At 40.5% G+C, this 18,013-nt stretch overlaps 1 protein-coding gene across 1 annotated transcript in view; it reads right to left on the bottom strand.

Moving 5' to 3' along the window:
• Positions 1-18,013, bottom strand: part of slc49a4 (solute carrier family 49 member 4) — a 47,993-nt gene that overhangs the window by 10,152 nt on the left and 19,828 nt on the right. The window contains exons 5-6 of the mRNA XM_072686128.1: positions 8,941-9,049; positions 2,859-2,926 (exon numbers count right to left, since the gene is read on the bottom strand). Coding sequence (XP_072542229.1) covers positions 2,859-2,926; positions 8,941-9,049 — 177 coding nt within the window. The remainder of the gene's footprint in view (positions 1-2,858; positions 2,927-8,940; positions 9,050-18,013) is intronic.

Raw genomic sequence — 18,013 nt, 5'->3', positions numbered from 1 at the left:
TGGCCCAAAGGGGGCTGTTCACTTAGTAAAAGATGATGATCTGGTCAAGGTAAAATGTAAAATGTCAGGATCTCGGATTAAGGACTCAGAGAGAGAATACCAGGGGGGTACGTCACATATGCTCCTCAAACAGAACCCCAGACTCTCTCCCTGGCTCTCTCTCACTATTTCTTTATATCGTTCTTCCTCTTATTGGCTATATTCACTCTGATCTTCAGGGTAGTACTATTTATAGGTGTTATTCATATAAGGTATTTGCCTTTTTTCTCTGGGTATAGCCTCATTACTTGATTTATTAGCCAACTGTATCCTCCTGTATGTGTGGAGGGACAACGATTACAATATAACTTATTACTATTATTATTATTGTGTATTATTCATAAATCCATCTGTGTGACCAACATGAAGTTTAGCCTGCTGGTTTGCTATTATTCTAACCTGTAGTTAAGGCATAATGCTACGCTAAGTCTTAAATAAGGTCCTTTGGGTATTCATGTTTAAAGTTATTCAGACATTACTCATATAATGTAACTTGTATGATTAAATAAATAATTACAATCAGGCATTTAACTTTCACCCGTCTCTGGGCCAGGTTTCAGCGGTAGGGTATACAGTAATAAAAATAAATAAAGTAAAGGGGTTTAGATACAGAACAGAACAGCTTCATAGTTTTAAGATTATCTAGAATAGTAGTAGAGAGTGTTTAAAAGTCATACTTTTAATTAAATATTTGAGGTGTTCAAACTGAAGATAAGTGCTGAATGGATCACATCTAAAAACAGAACTAATCAGGGTCATTATTTTATTGCTGCGTATACTGAGTAAGTGGATACAGGTGGGTCTTGACATGCAAACATTTGGGAACCTGCAGTAAGCTGTTAGCAAATTAGCAACATATTCTAAGCTTAGGTGAAGCTTGGAAATGAACATGTTAAAATAAAACTAAATAAAACCTCTTGTTTTTTTTTTTGTTTTGTTTTTTTACCTTTTTATACTGAATAGAATTGTTGTTTCCAAACCATGGTGTGAATCAAACCGTGACTTCTGTCTATCCCTACCCCCTTAGTTCTAATGAACTTGAATGGTTCAGTTTTTATTAAGTCACAGCATGTATATAGAATTTTGTTTACATGGTACTGATGTCACTAAATAAGAGAGCTGCATTTGTGGAATGTGGCAAAATCTTGCTACTAGCAGAGCAAAGTCTGAAAGATCAAATGGCTCAAGGCTGCTATATATATATCTGAATTTGACACTTCTCTAAGATAAAAATACTCATCTTCAAGGTAAATGATGCCATTTCAGTAATAACAAACAGCATTATCTGGATGAGACAAGGTCAAAACTGGGGTGCAAATGTATTCAATTCTCCTTCTAGTACATAGAAACCTTTTCACTTCAGATGGCCATTAATTAAAAGCTCCTTGGGTAGGCAATGGGCCACTGTGTGATGGAGTATATGAGGTGTATCTAAAAACAGCAGTGCTACTCCTTACACAAGCTGTTGCGTGACAATTAAAAGTCGCAGCGCTGTTCATCAGGTGTCTCAACGCGTCCAGCCGTCACACTGCGCGGCACAACACACTAATTGACGTACGGAGCCTTTGGTGATTCATGTATTTGGATGAACTGTGGCGTGTCGGTGAACGGGAACGCATCTTGGAGGAGAAAAAGAGCCATTAAAAGGTGCCTCTGGAACCGAATCAATTATAATGTGTGGCCATCACCTCTGGAGCTCAATGTTAATGCAGTCATTTTTCTAAAGCCAGGACATGGCCCACTGGGCAGGGAAGCAGGAGCCAGTGGCATCCAATAACTCATGTTCATACATGCATTTGCATTATGATTCGCAGCAGACGAAGAGCACTGTGGCCGTTGGTAACTCACGGGGGCCCATTAACGGCACATCGGCCTGCAAACGATCACTAATGGCACCGCAAAGGAGCAGGCTGCCAGGAGGAAGTAGTGGGGCATCTGTTGCTTTTCTCTGACGCCTCCTTCACGCGTTCCCAACAGAGCCTCCGGCTGGCCTCCACAGACGCCGTAATGACACACACACAAGCACAAAAACCAGAGAGCCAATCAGCGAGGCGTCTGGCTTCTTTAATCTGTCTTCCTGGATCCCCGTCCAGGCTGCTGTCCATAGTTCATTTGAATAACAAGCCGATCTGGAGCCTTTCAGTGGGCTCTGCTTTGCCCTACAGCTCTTAAATGATGTAAGCTCCATCATGTTTCGCTGCGAACTTTACCGCTGCCCCAGTTTTAACCCTGGACCAATGATTTGCCAACTGATTATCAGGAGGAGTTATACCCTCATTTTCCTAATTACAACATTTTAAAAATGTTCACTGTTCCCAGAACTGCTGATTGGACCCAACAACAAACATTTATTCATCAACCGGAGACAAATACTTTCCTATCGCCAGCTCCACAGTTTGGTTGCGTCTGCGCTAGAGCCTCATCCATCAGCTTTGCGGCGCGGCCATTTCATTAGCATTTTCAGCTGCTGCTCATCACAAAGCTGATTTTAATAAATTAGGAGGGCGAGGAGAAATTAGCTGGGGAGACTGGGAGAATCCAGCCCCAAATAAATAAATAAATAAATAAATAAATGAGTAAAGAGCTGGGCTTTAGAAAAGCAGTGACATTGACAAAATAATGTTTTCCTTCAAGGTCAGGGAAGATACAGGGAGGGGGGGCGATTCATCTCCCCGCAGTGCCGGGCACAGGAGATTCTTAAGATACGTACTGCATTTAAATGTCTCAGAGTACAAGGTACACGGCTGCTAGACACAAAGCTTCAATTTAATTGTATTCTGCTGCTTCTGCCCTCCTTAAGGTAATGTGTCGGTGCTTACCTTGCCATAGCTACTCCAACCACACAGCCTCCAACAATGGACCAAAATCCTATCCAACCTGCATCCACCTGTAAAACAGTGTAAAGGGGAAGAGAGAAAGAGAGGATTTTATTTCTTTAAAAGCCGGTCACAGGCTTCAGACCTTCAAGTCTGGGGCATTCTTTTGGTGTATAGGAGTAGAAGACATGGCAAAAATATAATATCACAATACTTAAAGACATTTTACAGAATTGATCATATCCCTTTTCCCGCATCTGTGTAGAGTAGTGCCTCTGCATTCGTGCATTCGTCTTTGTAATGAGGGCTTTATGCACTGCAGTCCTACTCGAACACCCCTCTCTATGAAGTTGTGGACTACAGACTGTTCTTTATTACACAGTCTGACCACATCTTGCAGTGACATTCTCAGTCACATGAGGAAGTCACTGTTCTGTTTTCATTACATTTGGCCCTAACGTATGAGGATCTCTTATGATAACTGAGCTTGCACTCTCAACCACAGTTTCCAGCCCTGTCTACTGAAATGCAGATGTGACTTCAGTAACTGTTCCTACTCAAACACTGGTCAGTTGGTCAGTCTTTGTGAACGAAGCTCCTGCCATGTCATTGACACAATACTTTTATAAAGTTTCAGACATTATGTTTTCCACACTACAAATGCTTTTATTTACCTTATGAGAATGCTCCTCTGTGGTCGCAGCTGGGCAACTAGGTCCATTAATGGTGCCTTGAGGCCAACAGATGGCGCTCTGAACAATGTGGTTAAAACAAAGAATTGAAAGAATCCAAAATATCGGATTCAGATGAAAATAGCCGATACTCGATAACATTACAATATGCCCGGATCGGGACGCCCCTAATATACATAATATTATTTTACACCTGCAGGGACATCTGCTCATTCATTGTTTCACTCATTCAAGGGTATTAATTTTTTTTTTATCCTGCTTTCGTTGGAGTAACAGACTCTACTGTCCAGGTAAGGTTTTCTACTAGATTTTGTACCATTGCTCTCAGAATTTGATTACACTCAGGCTTTATATCCCTCTAGCCCAGGCCTGGCATTAGGCATTGAGAGCTCTATTCTATCGGTAATATTTATCTACAACCTGTATGTGTGTGCATATGCACATCCGTGTCAACAATGGGTGCAGCTTAAAACAGTGAATTTTATTAGAATTGGTTGTTCACAAATTCAGTATTTGGACATATCGTGTACATCGCTGCTGTCCAACAAAAAACATGCATCTCCATTTTTATCCATTTTAAGTTTTCTTCATGGTTTGAGGTTGCTCTGTACATTGTGTGAATAATGCTGGATGAATAGACCAATAGAAATGCTCTAAATTACTAAACTTGTACAAAATGTTCCACTGATGTCCTTTTAGAGTCAAGAACAGTTTTGCCTTCTCTTGTAAAATCACCATGTTGGATATACATGTTTTTCATTAGGCTGCGACGGTATGACCTTTCATCATGAACGGACCAATAGAACAGAAATGGTCCCGTTACATTACCATTTTGGAAATGGAGGAAATTTGTTCAGTGAGCAAGAAGATATTTGCACAAGACATTTTCCTAACTAGCACACAAATAATATAGAGTTTTATTTATTCTGCTGCCCAGATAAATATTTTTAAACAACTTAAGACCTCTGCACAGTATTTTGTGCAGAGAGAAGAGTGGAATGAGAAGGGAAGAAGGAAGAAAAACAAAAACTACAAAGGAGACAGGATTATTCATTGTGATTCAGGGGCATTGCTTATAAAACTCTGGCTGCAGACTGAAGCAGCGTGTTTGCTTTTGGAGGGAACATGTCAATCGGGTGAACAGAAAATTGCCAGTCTGCATTCTGTCCATGATACAGGTCTACAGACTTCAGTAAGAGTCCTCTGCTTCAGCTTGTTTTAAATCAATGCGGTGACTGACACAACCTGTAGTCCACCATAATGGTAGTGATGAGATACCAGAGGCTGCATTTCAAACAGCTATCAACCCATCACCTAAGAAACCCTTAAAGAAAAGGCTCAATGCTGTTGATGAAAACTGGTGATTACAACCTTTTCTACAATCGAATAACATATAATAAGAGTAATTTATGGGAGACATTTGTGTGCATGTGCTCATCCGATTACCTCAATACAGTCTTGGCTTTCTCACAAGTACAAAATGCCACTTCATTCCAGGTTTGTGTTTACACTAATTAGTCAAGCAAATACAAATTGTTTCAAAGTCATTTGGCTGCCAGGAAGCGAATCCAAGCCACATCATGCAAAGGGAAGAAGTTAATTAACGGCTATATGCTAAGTGGAAGCAGAAAAGATGAGATCTGTGGCATGTAGAGTGTTATCATGCATTTTCTGAAACATGGTCAATAACAAGGAAATGAGTATGAGAAGCTGAAGTTAAAGCCAAGGCTTCAGGCTCCTGGCACGCAAGTGTGTTTATAGCCCTTAATTCTCCCTTGTTCGAAAGCCTGGGGGCAAACAAACATGGCATCAGTCCTTGAAATGAGCTCTACCTCACAAACCTACACCAGTTTCCTAGCAGTTTCATCAGAGAACACAGCTTTCAAGAAGCAGCCAGCTTTTTTTATATCATATAAAACAAGTTATTGTACGCCTGTACACCCTGTGTGCTCTACAGCGGTTCTAATGAAACCCATCGTTTCTACTTTTATGCTCATCAAACTCAGCCAAACATCTAGAGTTGGTAGCGACTTTGCAAGGGCAAAAGGCGTCTCCCTAATCAGAGAACGCAGCCACTTTGTGCAAGCCTAATGGCCATTCTCCATTAACAGAGCAATTACATGGGACTGATTTACGCAGCCAGGGAGCTTGCTCTTAAACGTCACTAATTACAGTCCTGTGCGCTTTATTCCACCATCTTGTCTAGTCTCGTTCCATTCCTAGCAGCGTAACTCTGACAACACCATGAAGACAAGAGGCACTCGGCCTGAGTAGTGCTGTCTGATGACTGATTTTGCGCCAAACTCGAGCTTGAAGCTTGAGCTAGTTCAGTGAATTTGAGGTGAAAGTGCTTTAATGAACTCTCTCGAGTTCTCTGTAAACTCGACCAGCATCAAACTGTTCTAATTCTCACTTTACAATGTACACTATTATTTACAATAAGGTATTAAGGTACTTTACATTTAATAAATGTGTTATTAATCTTTTCCCACCCATTAACTTTTCAAAAGAATGCACAGCAGCAGCTAACCTCCTCATTCCACCTTACAGCTCTTTTCCATGGTACCATCTAGCACAATTTCAAACAGCTATGGTGGCATGCAACAGTAACAATGATAGCCAGACAACAAGCAAGCTAGCTAGCATTTAAAGCAGCGGTATGCTGAGTCACCATTAAAGGACAAGGAGGTGTTCTTGCGAGCACTGTTCTGCCTACTTCACCAAAGTTACATAGTACAGATAACAGCATTCCAAGACCAGAGTAGGAATGGCAGGGATGCTATCCTCTCTATTACAGGTCAGTTGTTTAATACAGCTGATATTTTAAGGTAAAAATTCTATGTAATGCTGCTTTAAATATAATGGTATTTTGTAAAATGTTTAACATGTAAAGTCATTTAGATTTTTTAAATATATTAATAGTGGAATGATAGAGGGCTGCCCACCAAAAATCATGTATACTTAGATACATTACTATTTTAGAATTACTAATATTACATCCAAAAAAATAGGTAAAATAACTATTTGCATTGTGGACACTATGACTGCTGGTTAACACAACTTTTGACAATGCATCACAGAGTGCGAGAGTGTGAGAGAGAGAGCTAAAGAGAGAGAGAGAAGGACCAGCAGTGTGCTATACCATAGGTAAACCTCTAATCATTGGGGTTACACACAGGACCAGGCCTATTCCCACCTATATTCTAAATCACCCACTATGTTGTAAGCTCTTCACAAAGGTCTTCAAGTAGTAACTTCTTATCGTCAGTGTTCCGCTGAAAAAGCCCGCAACATCTCTGGAAGGCTCAACAGTGAGGTCTGATATCCCAGACCCACTCATCTCTAAGCTCACTGCACAGAACTATCACTTAACCAACCTCAGAACTGTAGAACCACACTGGCCTCCCTGGTGACTAAGGCCGTACCCAGCCCCACTGGGACCTTTGATGCATGCTCAGTGCCGCCAGTTCCATGGGGACTGTACAAACTACAACAACAACAACAACCACAACAACCACAACAACCACAACAACCACAACCACCACCAAGGGGGGGGGGAGAAGGAGAGAGACCAACTGTCCTTTTCTACTTCCGGCGCCGCACGAGTGGCCACACTTTACAGCAGCTCCGTCTCTTGAGACGCTATTTTCTCACCTGTATTAGGTTTATTTACGTTTTCTTAGTTATGTATATTATAGCTGTATTTATTAATATAGCTGTACTTATAGTCAGGTTTACTGTTTCCTACTATTTTATCTAAGTGTGCAGCAGTAATATTATCTGATAGCAATGTTTTTCCTGTATAGGCTTTATCCAATTTCTGTCGCTTACTGAAAGGCCAAACTCTGTTCCACATGGACTACAGTGCTTCTCGTTGAGTTCTATATAAGGGCAAAGAGGAAACGCAATCCCTGCAGTCCTGTTAGGGCAATAAATCTAGGTACAGTGTGTCCTTTGTGATTGAGAGACAATAATGGACAGAAATGAGATGTACTGCATTTGTTTGGCATTGATGTCAGGAACCATTCTCAGAATGGATCCTTCCTCTGAGCGCGGATGTTTGGAGAGCAGAGTGCAGCGAATGGGCCCGTGTCCAGCTGAAGCAAAATGGTATTGATCTACGCCTGAGAAAGCTTCCAGTGTTAACCAGTATGAAGTTGTGCAAGGAGGCGAAAAGCAAATACAGCACATTCACAAGTCGCTTCAGGTGAAAAGCTATCATTCCCATCTTGAATGTTCAGATCTTCCACATAAACAAAAGGTAAACCAAAGGTATTCAACACATTTAGCGATCCTGCTGAAGCTTAACAAAGCAAAAGGACAGAGCAGCAGAGAATATCAATATCAATACTGGGGTTTTCTGTGAGAGCTCACTCTCGAAAGTGAAGAACGAGACAATGATGATGTCTTTGACAGCTGTGAGAGACACAGGAGAAGGGCACTGTGCCTTTTGTTTGATTTCCTCAGCAGCAACATGTGTCTAATGATAACCTTGAACACAACACCGCCACACAAGGGACGAGGAAACTTCACATCTTTGTCTCCCTCAGGCCCTGCGCTCAGATCGGCCTTGAGTGCTGCGTGACCGTTTTATCTCGCCGCCCTCAGGTTTCACATGCAAATGCGAGGAGGTTGGGAAGAATCAGGGACGCCGAGATGGAGGACTTCTCTCATTACGCTCTAGGGCTATTGAACGTGGAGTATTTTTGCAAACATGCAAATAAAGCAGTCTCTAGCATGTATGTTTGATTAGACTCCGACGTGGACAGCTTTGGATTATTTCAAGGCCGTAATTAGATCTTTTCAACAACAGTTCTGAAGTTCAAAGTGTATTCACATAGGCTTGCCAGTTTTTAATGAGGAGGCCCAGGAAGGAAAACAGTTTTTTTCGTTTTTTTTTTTTTTAAGGTTTAGCTGTGGGCTCTCATTCTCAGCTTATGTGTGTATGCCCTGGGGTTAATTATGAGTCAACATTCATTTTGGCCAAGGAAATTGCATTTTTTGTGTGCTTGCCTTGATCATAATTAAAGTCATCATCAACACAGCTACAGAGGAATAGAAGGAGAAGTCTGACAGTGATCCTCAGGTAACTGCAGTTTAAAAAACCGCTAACCCCCACCTCAAGACACACTGTACATGAAAGGCAGATCTGTCCTGCTGACAATAAATTCATCAATTTATAAACACGAGTCTTTTGCTAACTATAACTATATGCCATAATCTTCTACCATCAGGCTCGGTTTAGTGGTGCTTGAAATTACGAAGATGCTTTGCTAGGCTCATCAAACTTAAAGGGCATAAACTTGGACTCGTTCCATTTATATAAAAAAATAATAATAAATTCACAGAGCCTTTTACACAGGTTCTTTATGAGAAGCAATGAGATTTCTTACCTGGCTGACTCTGGCGGGAGTCAGAATCATGTCCAATACCCCAGACCATCCAGCCACTACTCCTGTAGGTACTGAATAGGCCAGGGCTATCATGAGGAACCTCATATTACTGTGAAAACAAACAGCAGAGGGAAACTTTGATTATTCTGAACATCAACATCTTCTGCTTTCTTTTCTGGGCTTTCCAGGTGTTCAGACCCGCCACAGACAGTTAAAAGAAAATGGTGGCCTTCACATACAACTGATACCTCTGCACTTTCATTACATTATATTACACAGACCGGGAGAACTGGATGGCTGGAAAACTGGACCTTGAATCTTTCACCACCAGAAACATTTCCCAGTGATAGAAACATATGGTTATGCATGTAATCATGCTACTCTAAAGGAGAGGAATGAGGTACATATGGAGTACAGGATAGAATAGGCCAGGGTGTCTGTCTGAGGACACCTTTATTCATGCCTGCAAGGCAGATGACACACAGTGATGAGAGTAGGCTCTTAACCTCTTAACCACTTTTTAAAACTCTCATTACAAGCATCTGCCCTGAGTTCTATAAGCCACTCTTCATCAAGCTTAACAGCAAAGCAGGACAACCTGTGCTGTACCTCATTCCCCTCCTTCAGGGAACAGTGGTTACATGCATAACCATAAGCTCCTCTCAGCCAATTCACTCAGTACAATAAATGGAGTTTTGCACTTTCTATTCATGCTGGGCACAGCCAACACTGAACAGACAGAATCCTGGAAATTAGTTACAGTGATGTTGCCATTCTCCTTTTGAATGCAGCCACTTTCCTTCAAGTAACTCCAGATTCTTTGGGACAGATGTCTAAAACTTAGTAGTAACAGCGCTACACCAAGCAAATGTGTAGCATAGTATTTAAGTCCTATTCACAAAGTGCTAAGCACAGTGCTTCTTGGTGCCTGTTCCTTTTTTTTTTTTTAAACATGACCTGAATAACAGCCAATCAACTTTACTTACCAGTGCTCAGGACTTGTTAAGGTGCCAAAACATATCAATCAGAGATTATTTAAAAAACAAACAAACAAACAAACAAAAAAAACACTTTGACAAATTACAGAAACAGTAAGAAATAATAATCACAAAAGAGCAGCAGACTAATATATTCAGTCTATATTTGTTCATATTTCTAACTGGCAGAGTAAACTCAAGTTGTTGTAAAATACTCAATATTAAATCGTCATGTTTACGATAAAGCAAAATCCAAAATTAAGAGATCTAATAGAAGAGGTCTTCTAAATACATTGGTTAATCAGTTGAGTGTGTGTGTGTGTGTGTGTGTGTGTGTGTGTGTGTGTGTGTAATCCACCTCTGCGGTACAGAATTTTGCGTGGTTTACTAATTGCTGATGACGAATGCAAATGAAGGGACAGATTTCAAAGCAATGGTAGCCACTTGGGACTAATGTAGAACTACAGCTACTTCCTCAGGTATATCTACTGTTTCCCGCTTCCCACGTTTTGTCTCCGGATAGTATCTGGATGTACATTGACTGGACACTGTTTACACTTGTTATTAAACAGCGTCCCCAGTTTAACAAGATGAGATCAGTTTTCGCTTTCCTGTGTAAACATCTCACCAACACGTACATCATTTCTGCTTAACTTCCAGAAGACTGTCTCCAGGAGACAGTTTGAACAGTTTAGAGGAACAGTGATGGTTCTGGTACAACAGATGTTTCTCACATTCCTGTAACAGCCTTGTCAAACCACTATTAAACCAAGAGGAAACAAACTCTTTAATACTGCTCTGTTCTTACGCTAAATAAGCACAAGCACAAGGTCGGCGGCACAAACACACAACAGAGAGCGAGGGCGATAGAGCAAGAAGGAGAGAGAGGCCAAGATCCACAGAAATTAATACTTGTTTCAACTTTTTTTAACAGATGTAATTCTGCTTGCCTGACAGAATCCGATCACAGAAATCCCATTCTGTTCACACTTGTATTAAATGTGGACGAGGTTAGTCTCTACCTCCTCTGAATGTGGTTTGAGTGATCTCATCATTTAATGCGTCTTCGGGGTGTTTACACCTGGTTTTTCCATTCGGTTTTCAAGTGAAAACCAAATGTGATCTGTTTACCAAAAATGCAGGTTAATGCCAGGTGTAAACAGGCTCTAGCATTGTTTCGCTAAAGCTCTGCTTCCAACTTCAGGTCAGCAAAAGAAACAAACAACTGGTCACACGAACCAAAGGTACAAACAACTTTATTATATATAATATCTAATATATATAATATGTTACAAACTAGTCCTTTATGATGGGATGACTCAATAATTGGCAATGATTGATGTGTAATACAATAATGATACTTCAAAAGCGATACTGGAAACAATACTTGATATAATTAACAGTTGATGTTATAACTATTGTTTTAGCAGGAAAATCCCATTGTCAGTTTTCCAAGATCACTCAGGCCTCCTGCAAACTGCACAGATTAGGGGTTTACTGAGAGCATGTGGAAATCAACCAGAAGCTTTGCAAAGGCCAAAACGTGTTGCTTGGCCACCCTACATAAAACAAATCTGACGCCTTTCTTTCTGATTCAGGAGCGCAAATGGAGCTTCATATGGGATTCAAGGATAATAGTCACTCTAGTACTGGCCCATGCACCCTTCAATGGTAGTAATAATATTAGAGAGCTAACCTCTGGCCATTAAACTCCCAAATAATTGAGTGCTGACCAAAAGACCGTGCCCCGCCCCCTCACCTTCACTTCGTAGCATAGCATAGCCCCAACCTGCCAGTTAAGTGTCAAGGCGTGACTAAACCCTGATAAAGTAGGTCAGGGACCCCCTTATGAAGATATCACAGCCAAGCAGCAAAGTCAAAATTAAGCGTTTTTGACGAATGAATAAGACTTCCAAACTTGACAACATCCAAAATTGTTACTTGGATCAATTGCTAACCCAGCAGTACACCCACTTTGATTTTAGAGTAACAGCTGATGTAGATACTGTTGTAGAATCACAGTTTGTGTCCCAGCTGAAACTGCTGCAAAATTCAGACTACTACACTGAACTGGTGAGAGGCTATTTCCAAACCCAGAAAACATTTGGGTTTGACAAGCAAAGTTTTTTATTCACAGTCACAGAGTTCATTTTAGGCTAGCTGAGAAACCCAGCTGCTGAATGTGTGGCAATACAGCAACTGTGTTTTCCAGAGCCTTCTACCTTGATCACGAGATTACATCCACTTTGCAAGCACATGCACCAGCCGAGACTCTGTATTTTGGCTAGAGACACTTTTATGCACTTTATGAAAGTGATGAAAGTGTGAGGAGTTTTAAAGCGGGCCAAATGGCAGACAGAGGTACTTGAAGGCCGCGCCGTTAATGCAAATCAGATACTGAAAATATTCTTCATGAGATCTATGGATTAAGAAAGGCTTTGTCAAAAGTTTTTGCATTTGAAATTTGAAAAGTTTCAAATGCTTTCTTAATGCTGATAGATCCACAGTTAGCTGCAGACTTTTAGCTGCACCATTTTCTGGTACCATATAACAACCCTTTTCCGAGCCCAACTGAAGAACTACTCTTCTGGAGAGTTTGCTGAAAAGATTGCTTGAATTGAATTTGCTGAAAAGATTGCTTGAAGATTGAAAAAGGGGGTGTTTTGGTTGCAGGATGCTATTATTTCATATGCGTTACCTCTCAAAATTCTGGTATTTGCCCTGTGTTCTGCCTGTGTGTCTGCTTGTTTCATCAGGTTGCTTCATGTGCCACTTGGAACATTGCTGGGGGTTGCCTTGCAATTGGCTGATAGTATGCCGACTATTAGATGCAACAGCATTTGTTTGTATAGATTTATGGAGGTGGACTGCAGCCTATACACTGCATGTTGTGACTTGACCTTGGCTTCATTGGCTCTGTATGAACCACTGTTTACGCTCTGTTAAACCATGCTTGGTTCTAGTGTGTCTGCCTTCTAGGCAATTCTAGGTAGTTGTTACCATCTTCCAGGAATTTGTAGGGATGGATGTCTTGTTTACAGCTAGGGAGTCTGGGAAGTATTATTGTTATTTTACATTATTTTTGGTTAGATTAGAAAAAGGAATTTAGGGTGTAGGATGTATTTAGGGTGGGTAGGGTCTGGATGATTGTATGTAGGACAGGGGCTAGACCAAGTCAAGCTATTTACTGTCCAGCTGGTGATGCACATTCGTAAATGGCGTAGTCGATGGATGCTATTTGCATTGTGGTCATTGTCGCTAATTGACCCTTTGTATGTATGCATGTATAGATTTATGAAGGTGGACTGCAGCCTATACACTATTTGGTGACTTGACCTTGGCTTCATTTGCACTGTATGAACCACTGTTAACACTCTGCTAAACCCTGCTGACTGCCTTCTAGGTAATTCTAGGTAGTTGTTACCATGTTACAGGAGTTTGTAGGGCTGGATGCCTTGTGTTATAGTTATTATTTATAGAGGTGGACTGCAGCCTATATACTGTATTTTGTGACTTGACCTTGGATTTACTGATGCTGTATGAAGCCCCGTTATAGTAAATTCTACATAGTTGTTGCCATCGGAGTTTTTTATACGTCCTGCTTTAGCTTGTTTAAAGCTTGGGAGTCTAAGAAGTATTATTGTTATTTTTCATTATTTTTAATTAGGTTAGAAAAGGGAATTAAGGGCGTAGGACTTTTGGTTTATTGTTTTGGGATATAACCCACCCTGATACCATCCACTGCTGTGGTTACTCAAAATTTATTCCATTTAATCTACGTACAAGAAGCATCTGGCATTGTTTTCTGTTTTTTGAATTTAGGTTACATCCTTTCTGGAACCTAGACCATGAGCCAATTTACTGCAATAGAAGGGAAGGAGAGATGCATCAACCTCACTGTCAAGAACAATTCTGCACTTTAGCCTCTTCAGCAAACCAAATTGTTCTACCGCCTAATGAATTCACATGCATTTGAAAAACAAATATCTGTCTCATACTTTGCAACAATGCAGCCAACACTGTCCAACAGTAGGACATGTATGTGTTTGTCATTGGATTTATTACATACTTTGGAAATCAGTGTTCACACCACACTGAAATGTTCAGTTTGTTCCCAACTGCTCTGTTGTCCCGTCACCCAAAATCTCTCCAACCTATCAGCCGAGTGACAGAGAGATAAATGTATGTAGGACAGGGGCTAGACCAAGTTGACAGCCCAGGCAGCTCTCAGGCAAGTGTAATTATAGAATGGGGCAAGTGCTTGGCAACAAAGTGTTGTCTTTTACAAATCGATTTCACCTTCCCATGCACAGGCATTTCTCTTCCTCAATTCTAAATATTATTTTAAACATATCTGACTTTGTACTTTCTGTTACTCACCAAGCATACAGATAAGCAGAACAGACAAACAATCATTTCCCTGCAAACCAATTTTATAGAAAACCAATATCTTCATGGTAATGTTTAAAATTCATTATTGATCAGCAGAATTAAATTAAGTGATAAAAAACTGAAATATGCTGCTAGCATGAGTATATGTATTCAACCCATTGAGACTAGTACTTGGCAAAACCAAGGTTGTACAGATTTGTTGCTTATGAACCACAATTTTGAAAAAAAAAAATCACTGATTCTTGATGGGTTTGACATTTGGAGTTGTTCAATCACATTCACCTTTTTGTTGTTCAATCACTCCTGTCTCACTTTGGCCTGATAAAAGGTGAAGTTTCTTCAAAGTGATTGTTGGTCTCCTTGTAGCTTTCCTCACTTACAGTCTCCTTCTTACTCCAATGCTCACTCAGATTTTGAGGGATGCAATTTCCGTTGATCCAAAAAAAAAAAAGGTTACTGCAATATTAAAACTTTTTGTAGTTATCTATACCTATCTCCAATTTCCTTAGAATGCTTTTTGTTTTAATTTTCACAACTTTGCTTCAGATTCACATCTACTAACCTTAGATATGTATTTTTTTTTCATTTACAGAAAAGGAGAGTACATAAGGAATACTGAATCTTATCTGCTTTAGATTCTTTCCATCCATCCCTCATTAGTGAATACAACACAGTTCCTCAGATTTGACCATTAAAACACGCTCCAAGCATGATTTGCCACTAATCCTCATCTGATGCAAAGACCTCTGGCCCTATTTTCTCCTTATCTATTAGCATTTTTATGAGAATCTCCTCAAATCACTGCATTAGAGTAGCAGAGCCAAGAGTGTCTAGAGATACCCCTTACAGAATCAGCCCCTCTCACCTTTGTGGGTCTCTGGCAGCACTCCAATCACTCCTGTCCCAATTACAATCATCAGCCATGCTCACTCGCTTGCTCTTCCCCTCACAGCCCAAACCGAGCCTTCTCTGATTTCCCTGTGAGGGTGAGCTCCTCCATAAACCAACAAAGCAGCTGACAGTCATCACAGTCACTCTCCAAAGACACTTTGTTTATCATTTTAAAACTGTCTGCTTTGCTGAGGATATTTTTTTTCCTTGCCAAAAGCATTTTTCGCACATTGCATCTTGAAGGGACAGCTGGCGAATTCTTGAAAGCATCAAGAATGAGCAAGACATGACAAGTCTTTGCTAATCTGAGGCTTAGAAAGATGCCTGCAAATTATTACCTCTGTCTCCAAGATGACGTTTGACAAACAGCATGGGTGCTGGGCAAAGCCCACTCCAAGCCTGTGCAGTTGTGGCCTTGGTGAAGTCCTATGAGAGCAATCATAAAAAGTGTTTTGATGGAGCACCTTTTCTCCTAACTGCATCCGTGTCATTAACCTTCCGCCGGAAGGAAAATCAATACCTGTGCACCTTTTTTTCCTCCCAGCAAGAGCTTATTTAGATTACAGTAGGTAAGCATGCCAGGCATTTTCCTTTCCTGTGAAATATTTCATAAGAGCCACCAAGCCAAAGGCATCATCAGCTAAGTGCCGTTTGTCCTTGGCAGGCCCTGTTTGCTGGAAGCTAGAATGCTTCAAAAGAGTGAGCCATTTTTATCACTAATCTCAATCAATCCTAATACAATTCCATCATCACTGTTACCACAGTAATCAGGCTCTGGATAATGGTTCTAGGAGAGCTGTTATGAAGTGATGGCATGATGAGCATTAGAGAAAGACTTCTGTGCAAACAATCAAAGCCATTAAAAGGAGCAGTATCTCAAACTTATGAGACACTGAGGTCTGAAGGTAGAATTCATAGCTCCAAAAATGAGCAGCGAGTATACTGCAACGACGGCCATCCCTCAACCTCAGTAAACAACCTGCCTCTACGGAAACGCGCCTTCACAAAGCTCCAAAGGCCATTGCTGCTGCACTCTGGCACAACATGAAGGTGCCATGGGAAGGTGCACCACAGGGTTGTGAACTACTGGTCGTTTAAAAGAGTGTGTCCCTGTTCCAGTGCCATTTCTTTCTAGTCCACAGCCTTCAACCCATTCCAACTGAGCAGAAGCGAACACACTCAAGGCGAGGACGGTCGCCTCTGATCTGTAAACACTGACACCGTCTCTGGGTTTGATAAACAACCTCTATCAAGAGGAGACTCTGTGGAAAACTTGTGTACGCTGTGGTCAGACTGAAGCTGGCAGAGTTCTGTGACTTGTAAGAGTACACAAGAAGATGATCTATTTATCGTGCAGGGACAGTGTGTCAACTTAAGACTTGATAATTAATCTAGTGGGATGGAAGCACATCTTTGATGTGCATTAACTAACCAGAGCAGATGGAGAGTGGCGAAATGACAAGACCCTATTCATTAAGACCCTGTCCCTTGTCGTCCGTCACCGTTTCCAGATTATTCAGAAGTCGGGAAGGACATATTGATCCCAACAAAATCTCTAAAGTTGAGCAAAGGAATTTTATAAGTTGCATAGTGGTGCACCAATACTTGGGGAAACACAACTTGCATGAACTGGTTATCGTGTTTAAAGTAACCAATGTAATCAAGAAAAAAAAAAAACACCACCACAGAAACCTTTCCAGATTTCACAGAATTTAAAGCAACATTATGTAATATTTTAACCATAAATTAACATCTTTAAAATCATTTAGGTGCTACACAAACTCTATTATGGAGAATAACAGGACAGGACAACGCTCAGAAGAACTAAATAAACTGAATTTCATTTAGGTAAAATCTTATTTTTGTAATATTACTACATCAGTCTATGGGCTTCTTTGGTATCTCTCAGCTCATCTAGAAATGTGAATTACACTTCCCGACTATAGGGAAGTGTCCCAGGAGCAAGAAATTCCAATTGTCAATCATAAAACTTTAAAAGAAAAACGAAGCTAGACATTTTTACCCCACTTCATCCTTTTATAGAGGCATCATCAAATAATGCATCTACCAAAAATCAATCACATCAATCACTAATGTCAATAATAATAATAAAAAAAAGCTGGCAACAAGTCTCAGTTTTAGTTAGTTCACTTTCCGACATACACATTCCCATCTAGAGTGTTTCATCATTTACATTTAAGGGTTAGGGTTATCCAGAGCAACTTACAAAAGTGCTTTGTTATTTACCCAAGAATAACCTCAGCTAGTTTGAATAGACTAATAATTCAAAGATACCTCCAAGTTTAGACACTACTAAACACACGTCAGCAAGGAGACCACTCTGCTATTCGCCCAAGTATTCTCGGAAGAGATGGGTCTTCAGTCTCCGTTTGAACCACTTATGTGATGTGGTGCACACCACAGAAAGTCATAAATATGAGAACACAAAACAACAAAGCATTGAAACCTGTAGAAAGATAGTGGGTGGGGTAGGTGTTGGAGACCACTGCTCTACAGCAAATTCAGAAACATGCCAGCAAAAACGGAAAGGCAACATCAACTCAAAACGGAAAGGGAAGGTCCTTATCAAAATTCATGCTTGTTGCTGACTGGTTTACAGTCTGAGTGACTGCAGAGCTTCTGATGGAGCTGTAAGTGAGAATTCTAAAATGTGTATAGTTTGCTCCTATAATTTCCATAAATTTGTGGAAATGTAATTATCAAGAGCTTATTATAGCACATTATAAACAGGTTGGATTCACACGGAGAATGGTTTTTGAACGCTGCTTCTGGTACGCGTCTTCCTGTTACTA

The sequence above is a fragment of the Salminus brasiliensis genome, chromosome 8, assembly GCF_030463535.1.
Source record: "Salminus brasiliensis chromosome 8, fSalBra1.hap2, whole genome shotgun sequence".
Lineage (NCBI taxonomy): Eukaryota > Metazoa > Chordata > Actinopteri > Characiformes > Bryconidae > Salminus > Salminus brasiliensis.
The sequence above is the reverse complement of the archived record's forward strand: the minus strand, read 5'-3'. Positions and strand labels throughout refer to the sequence as shown.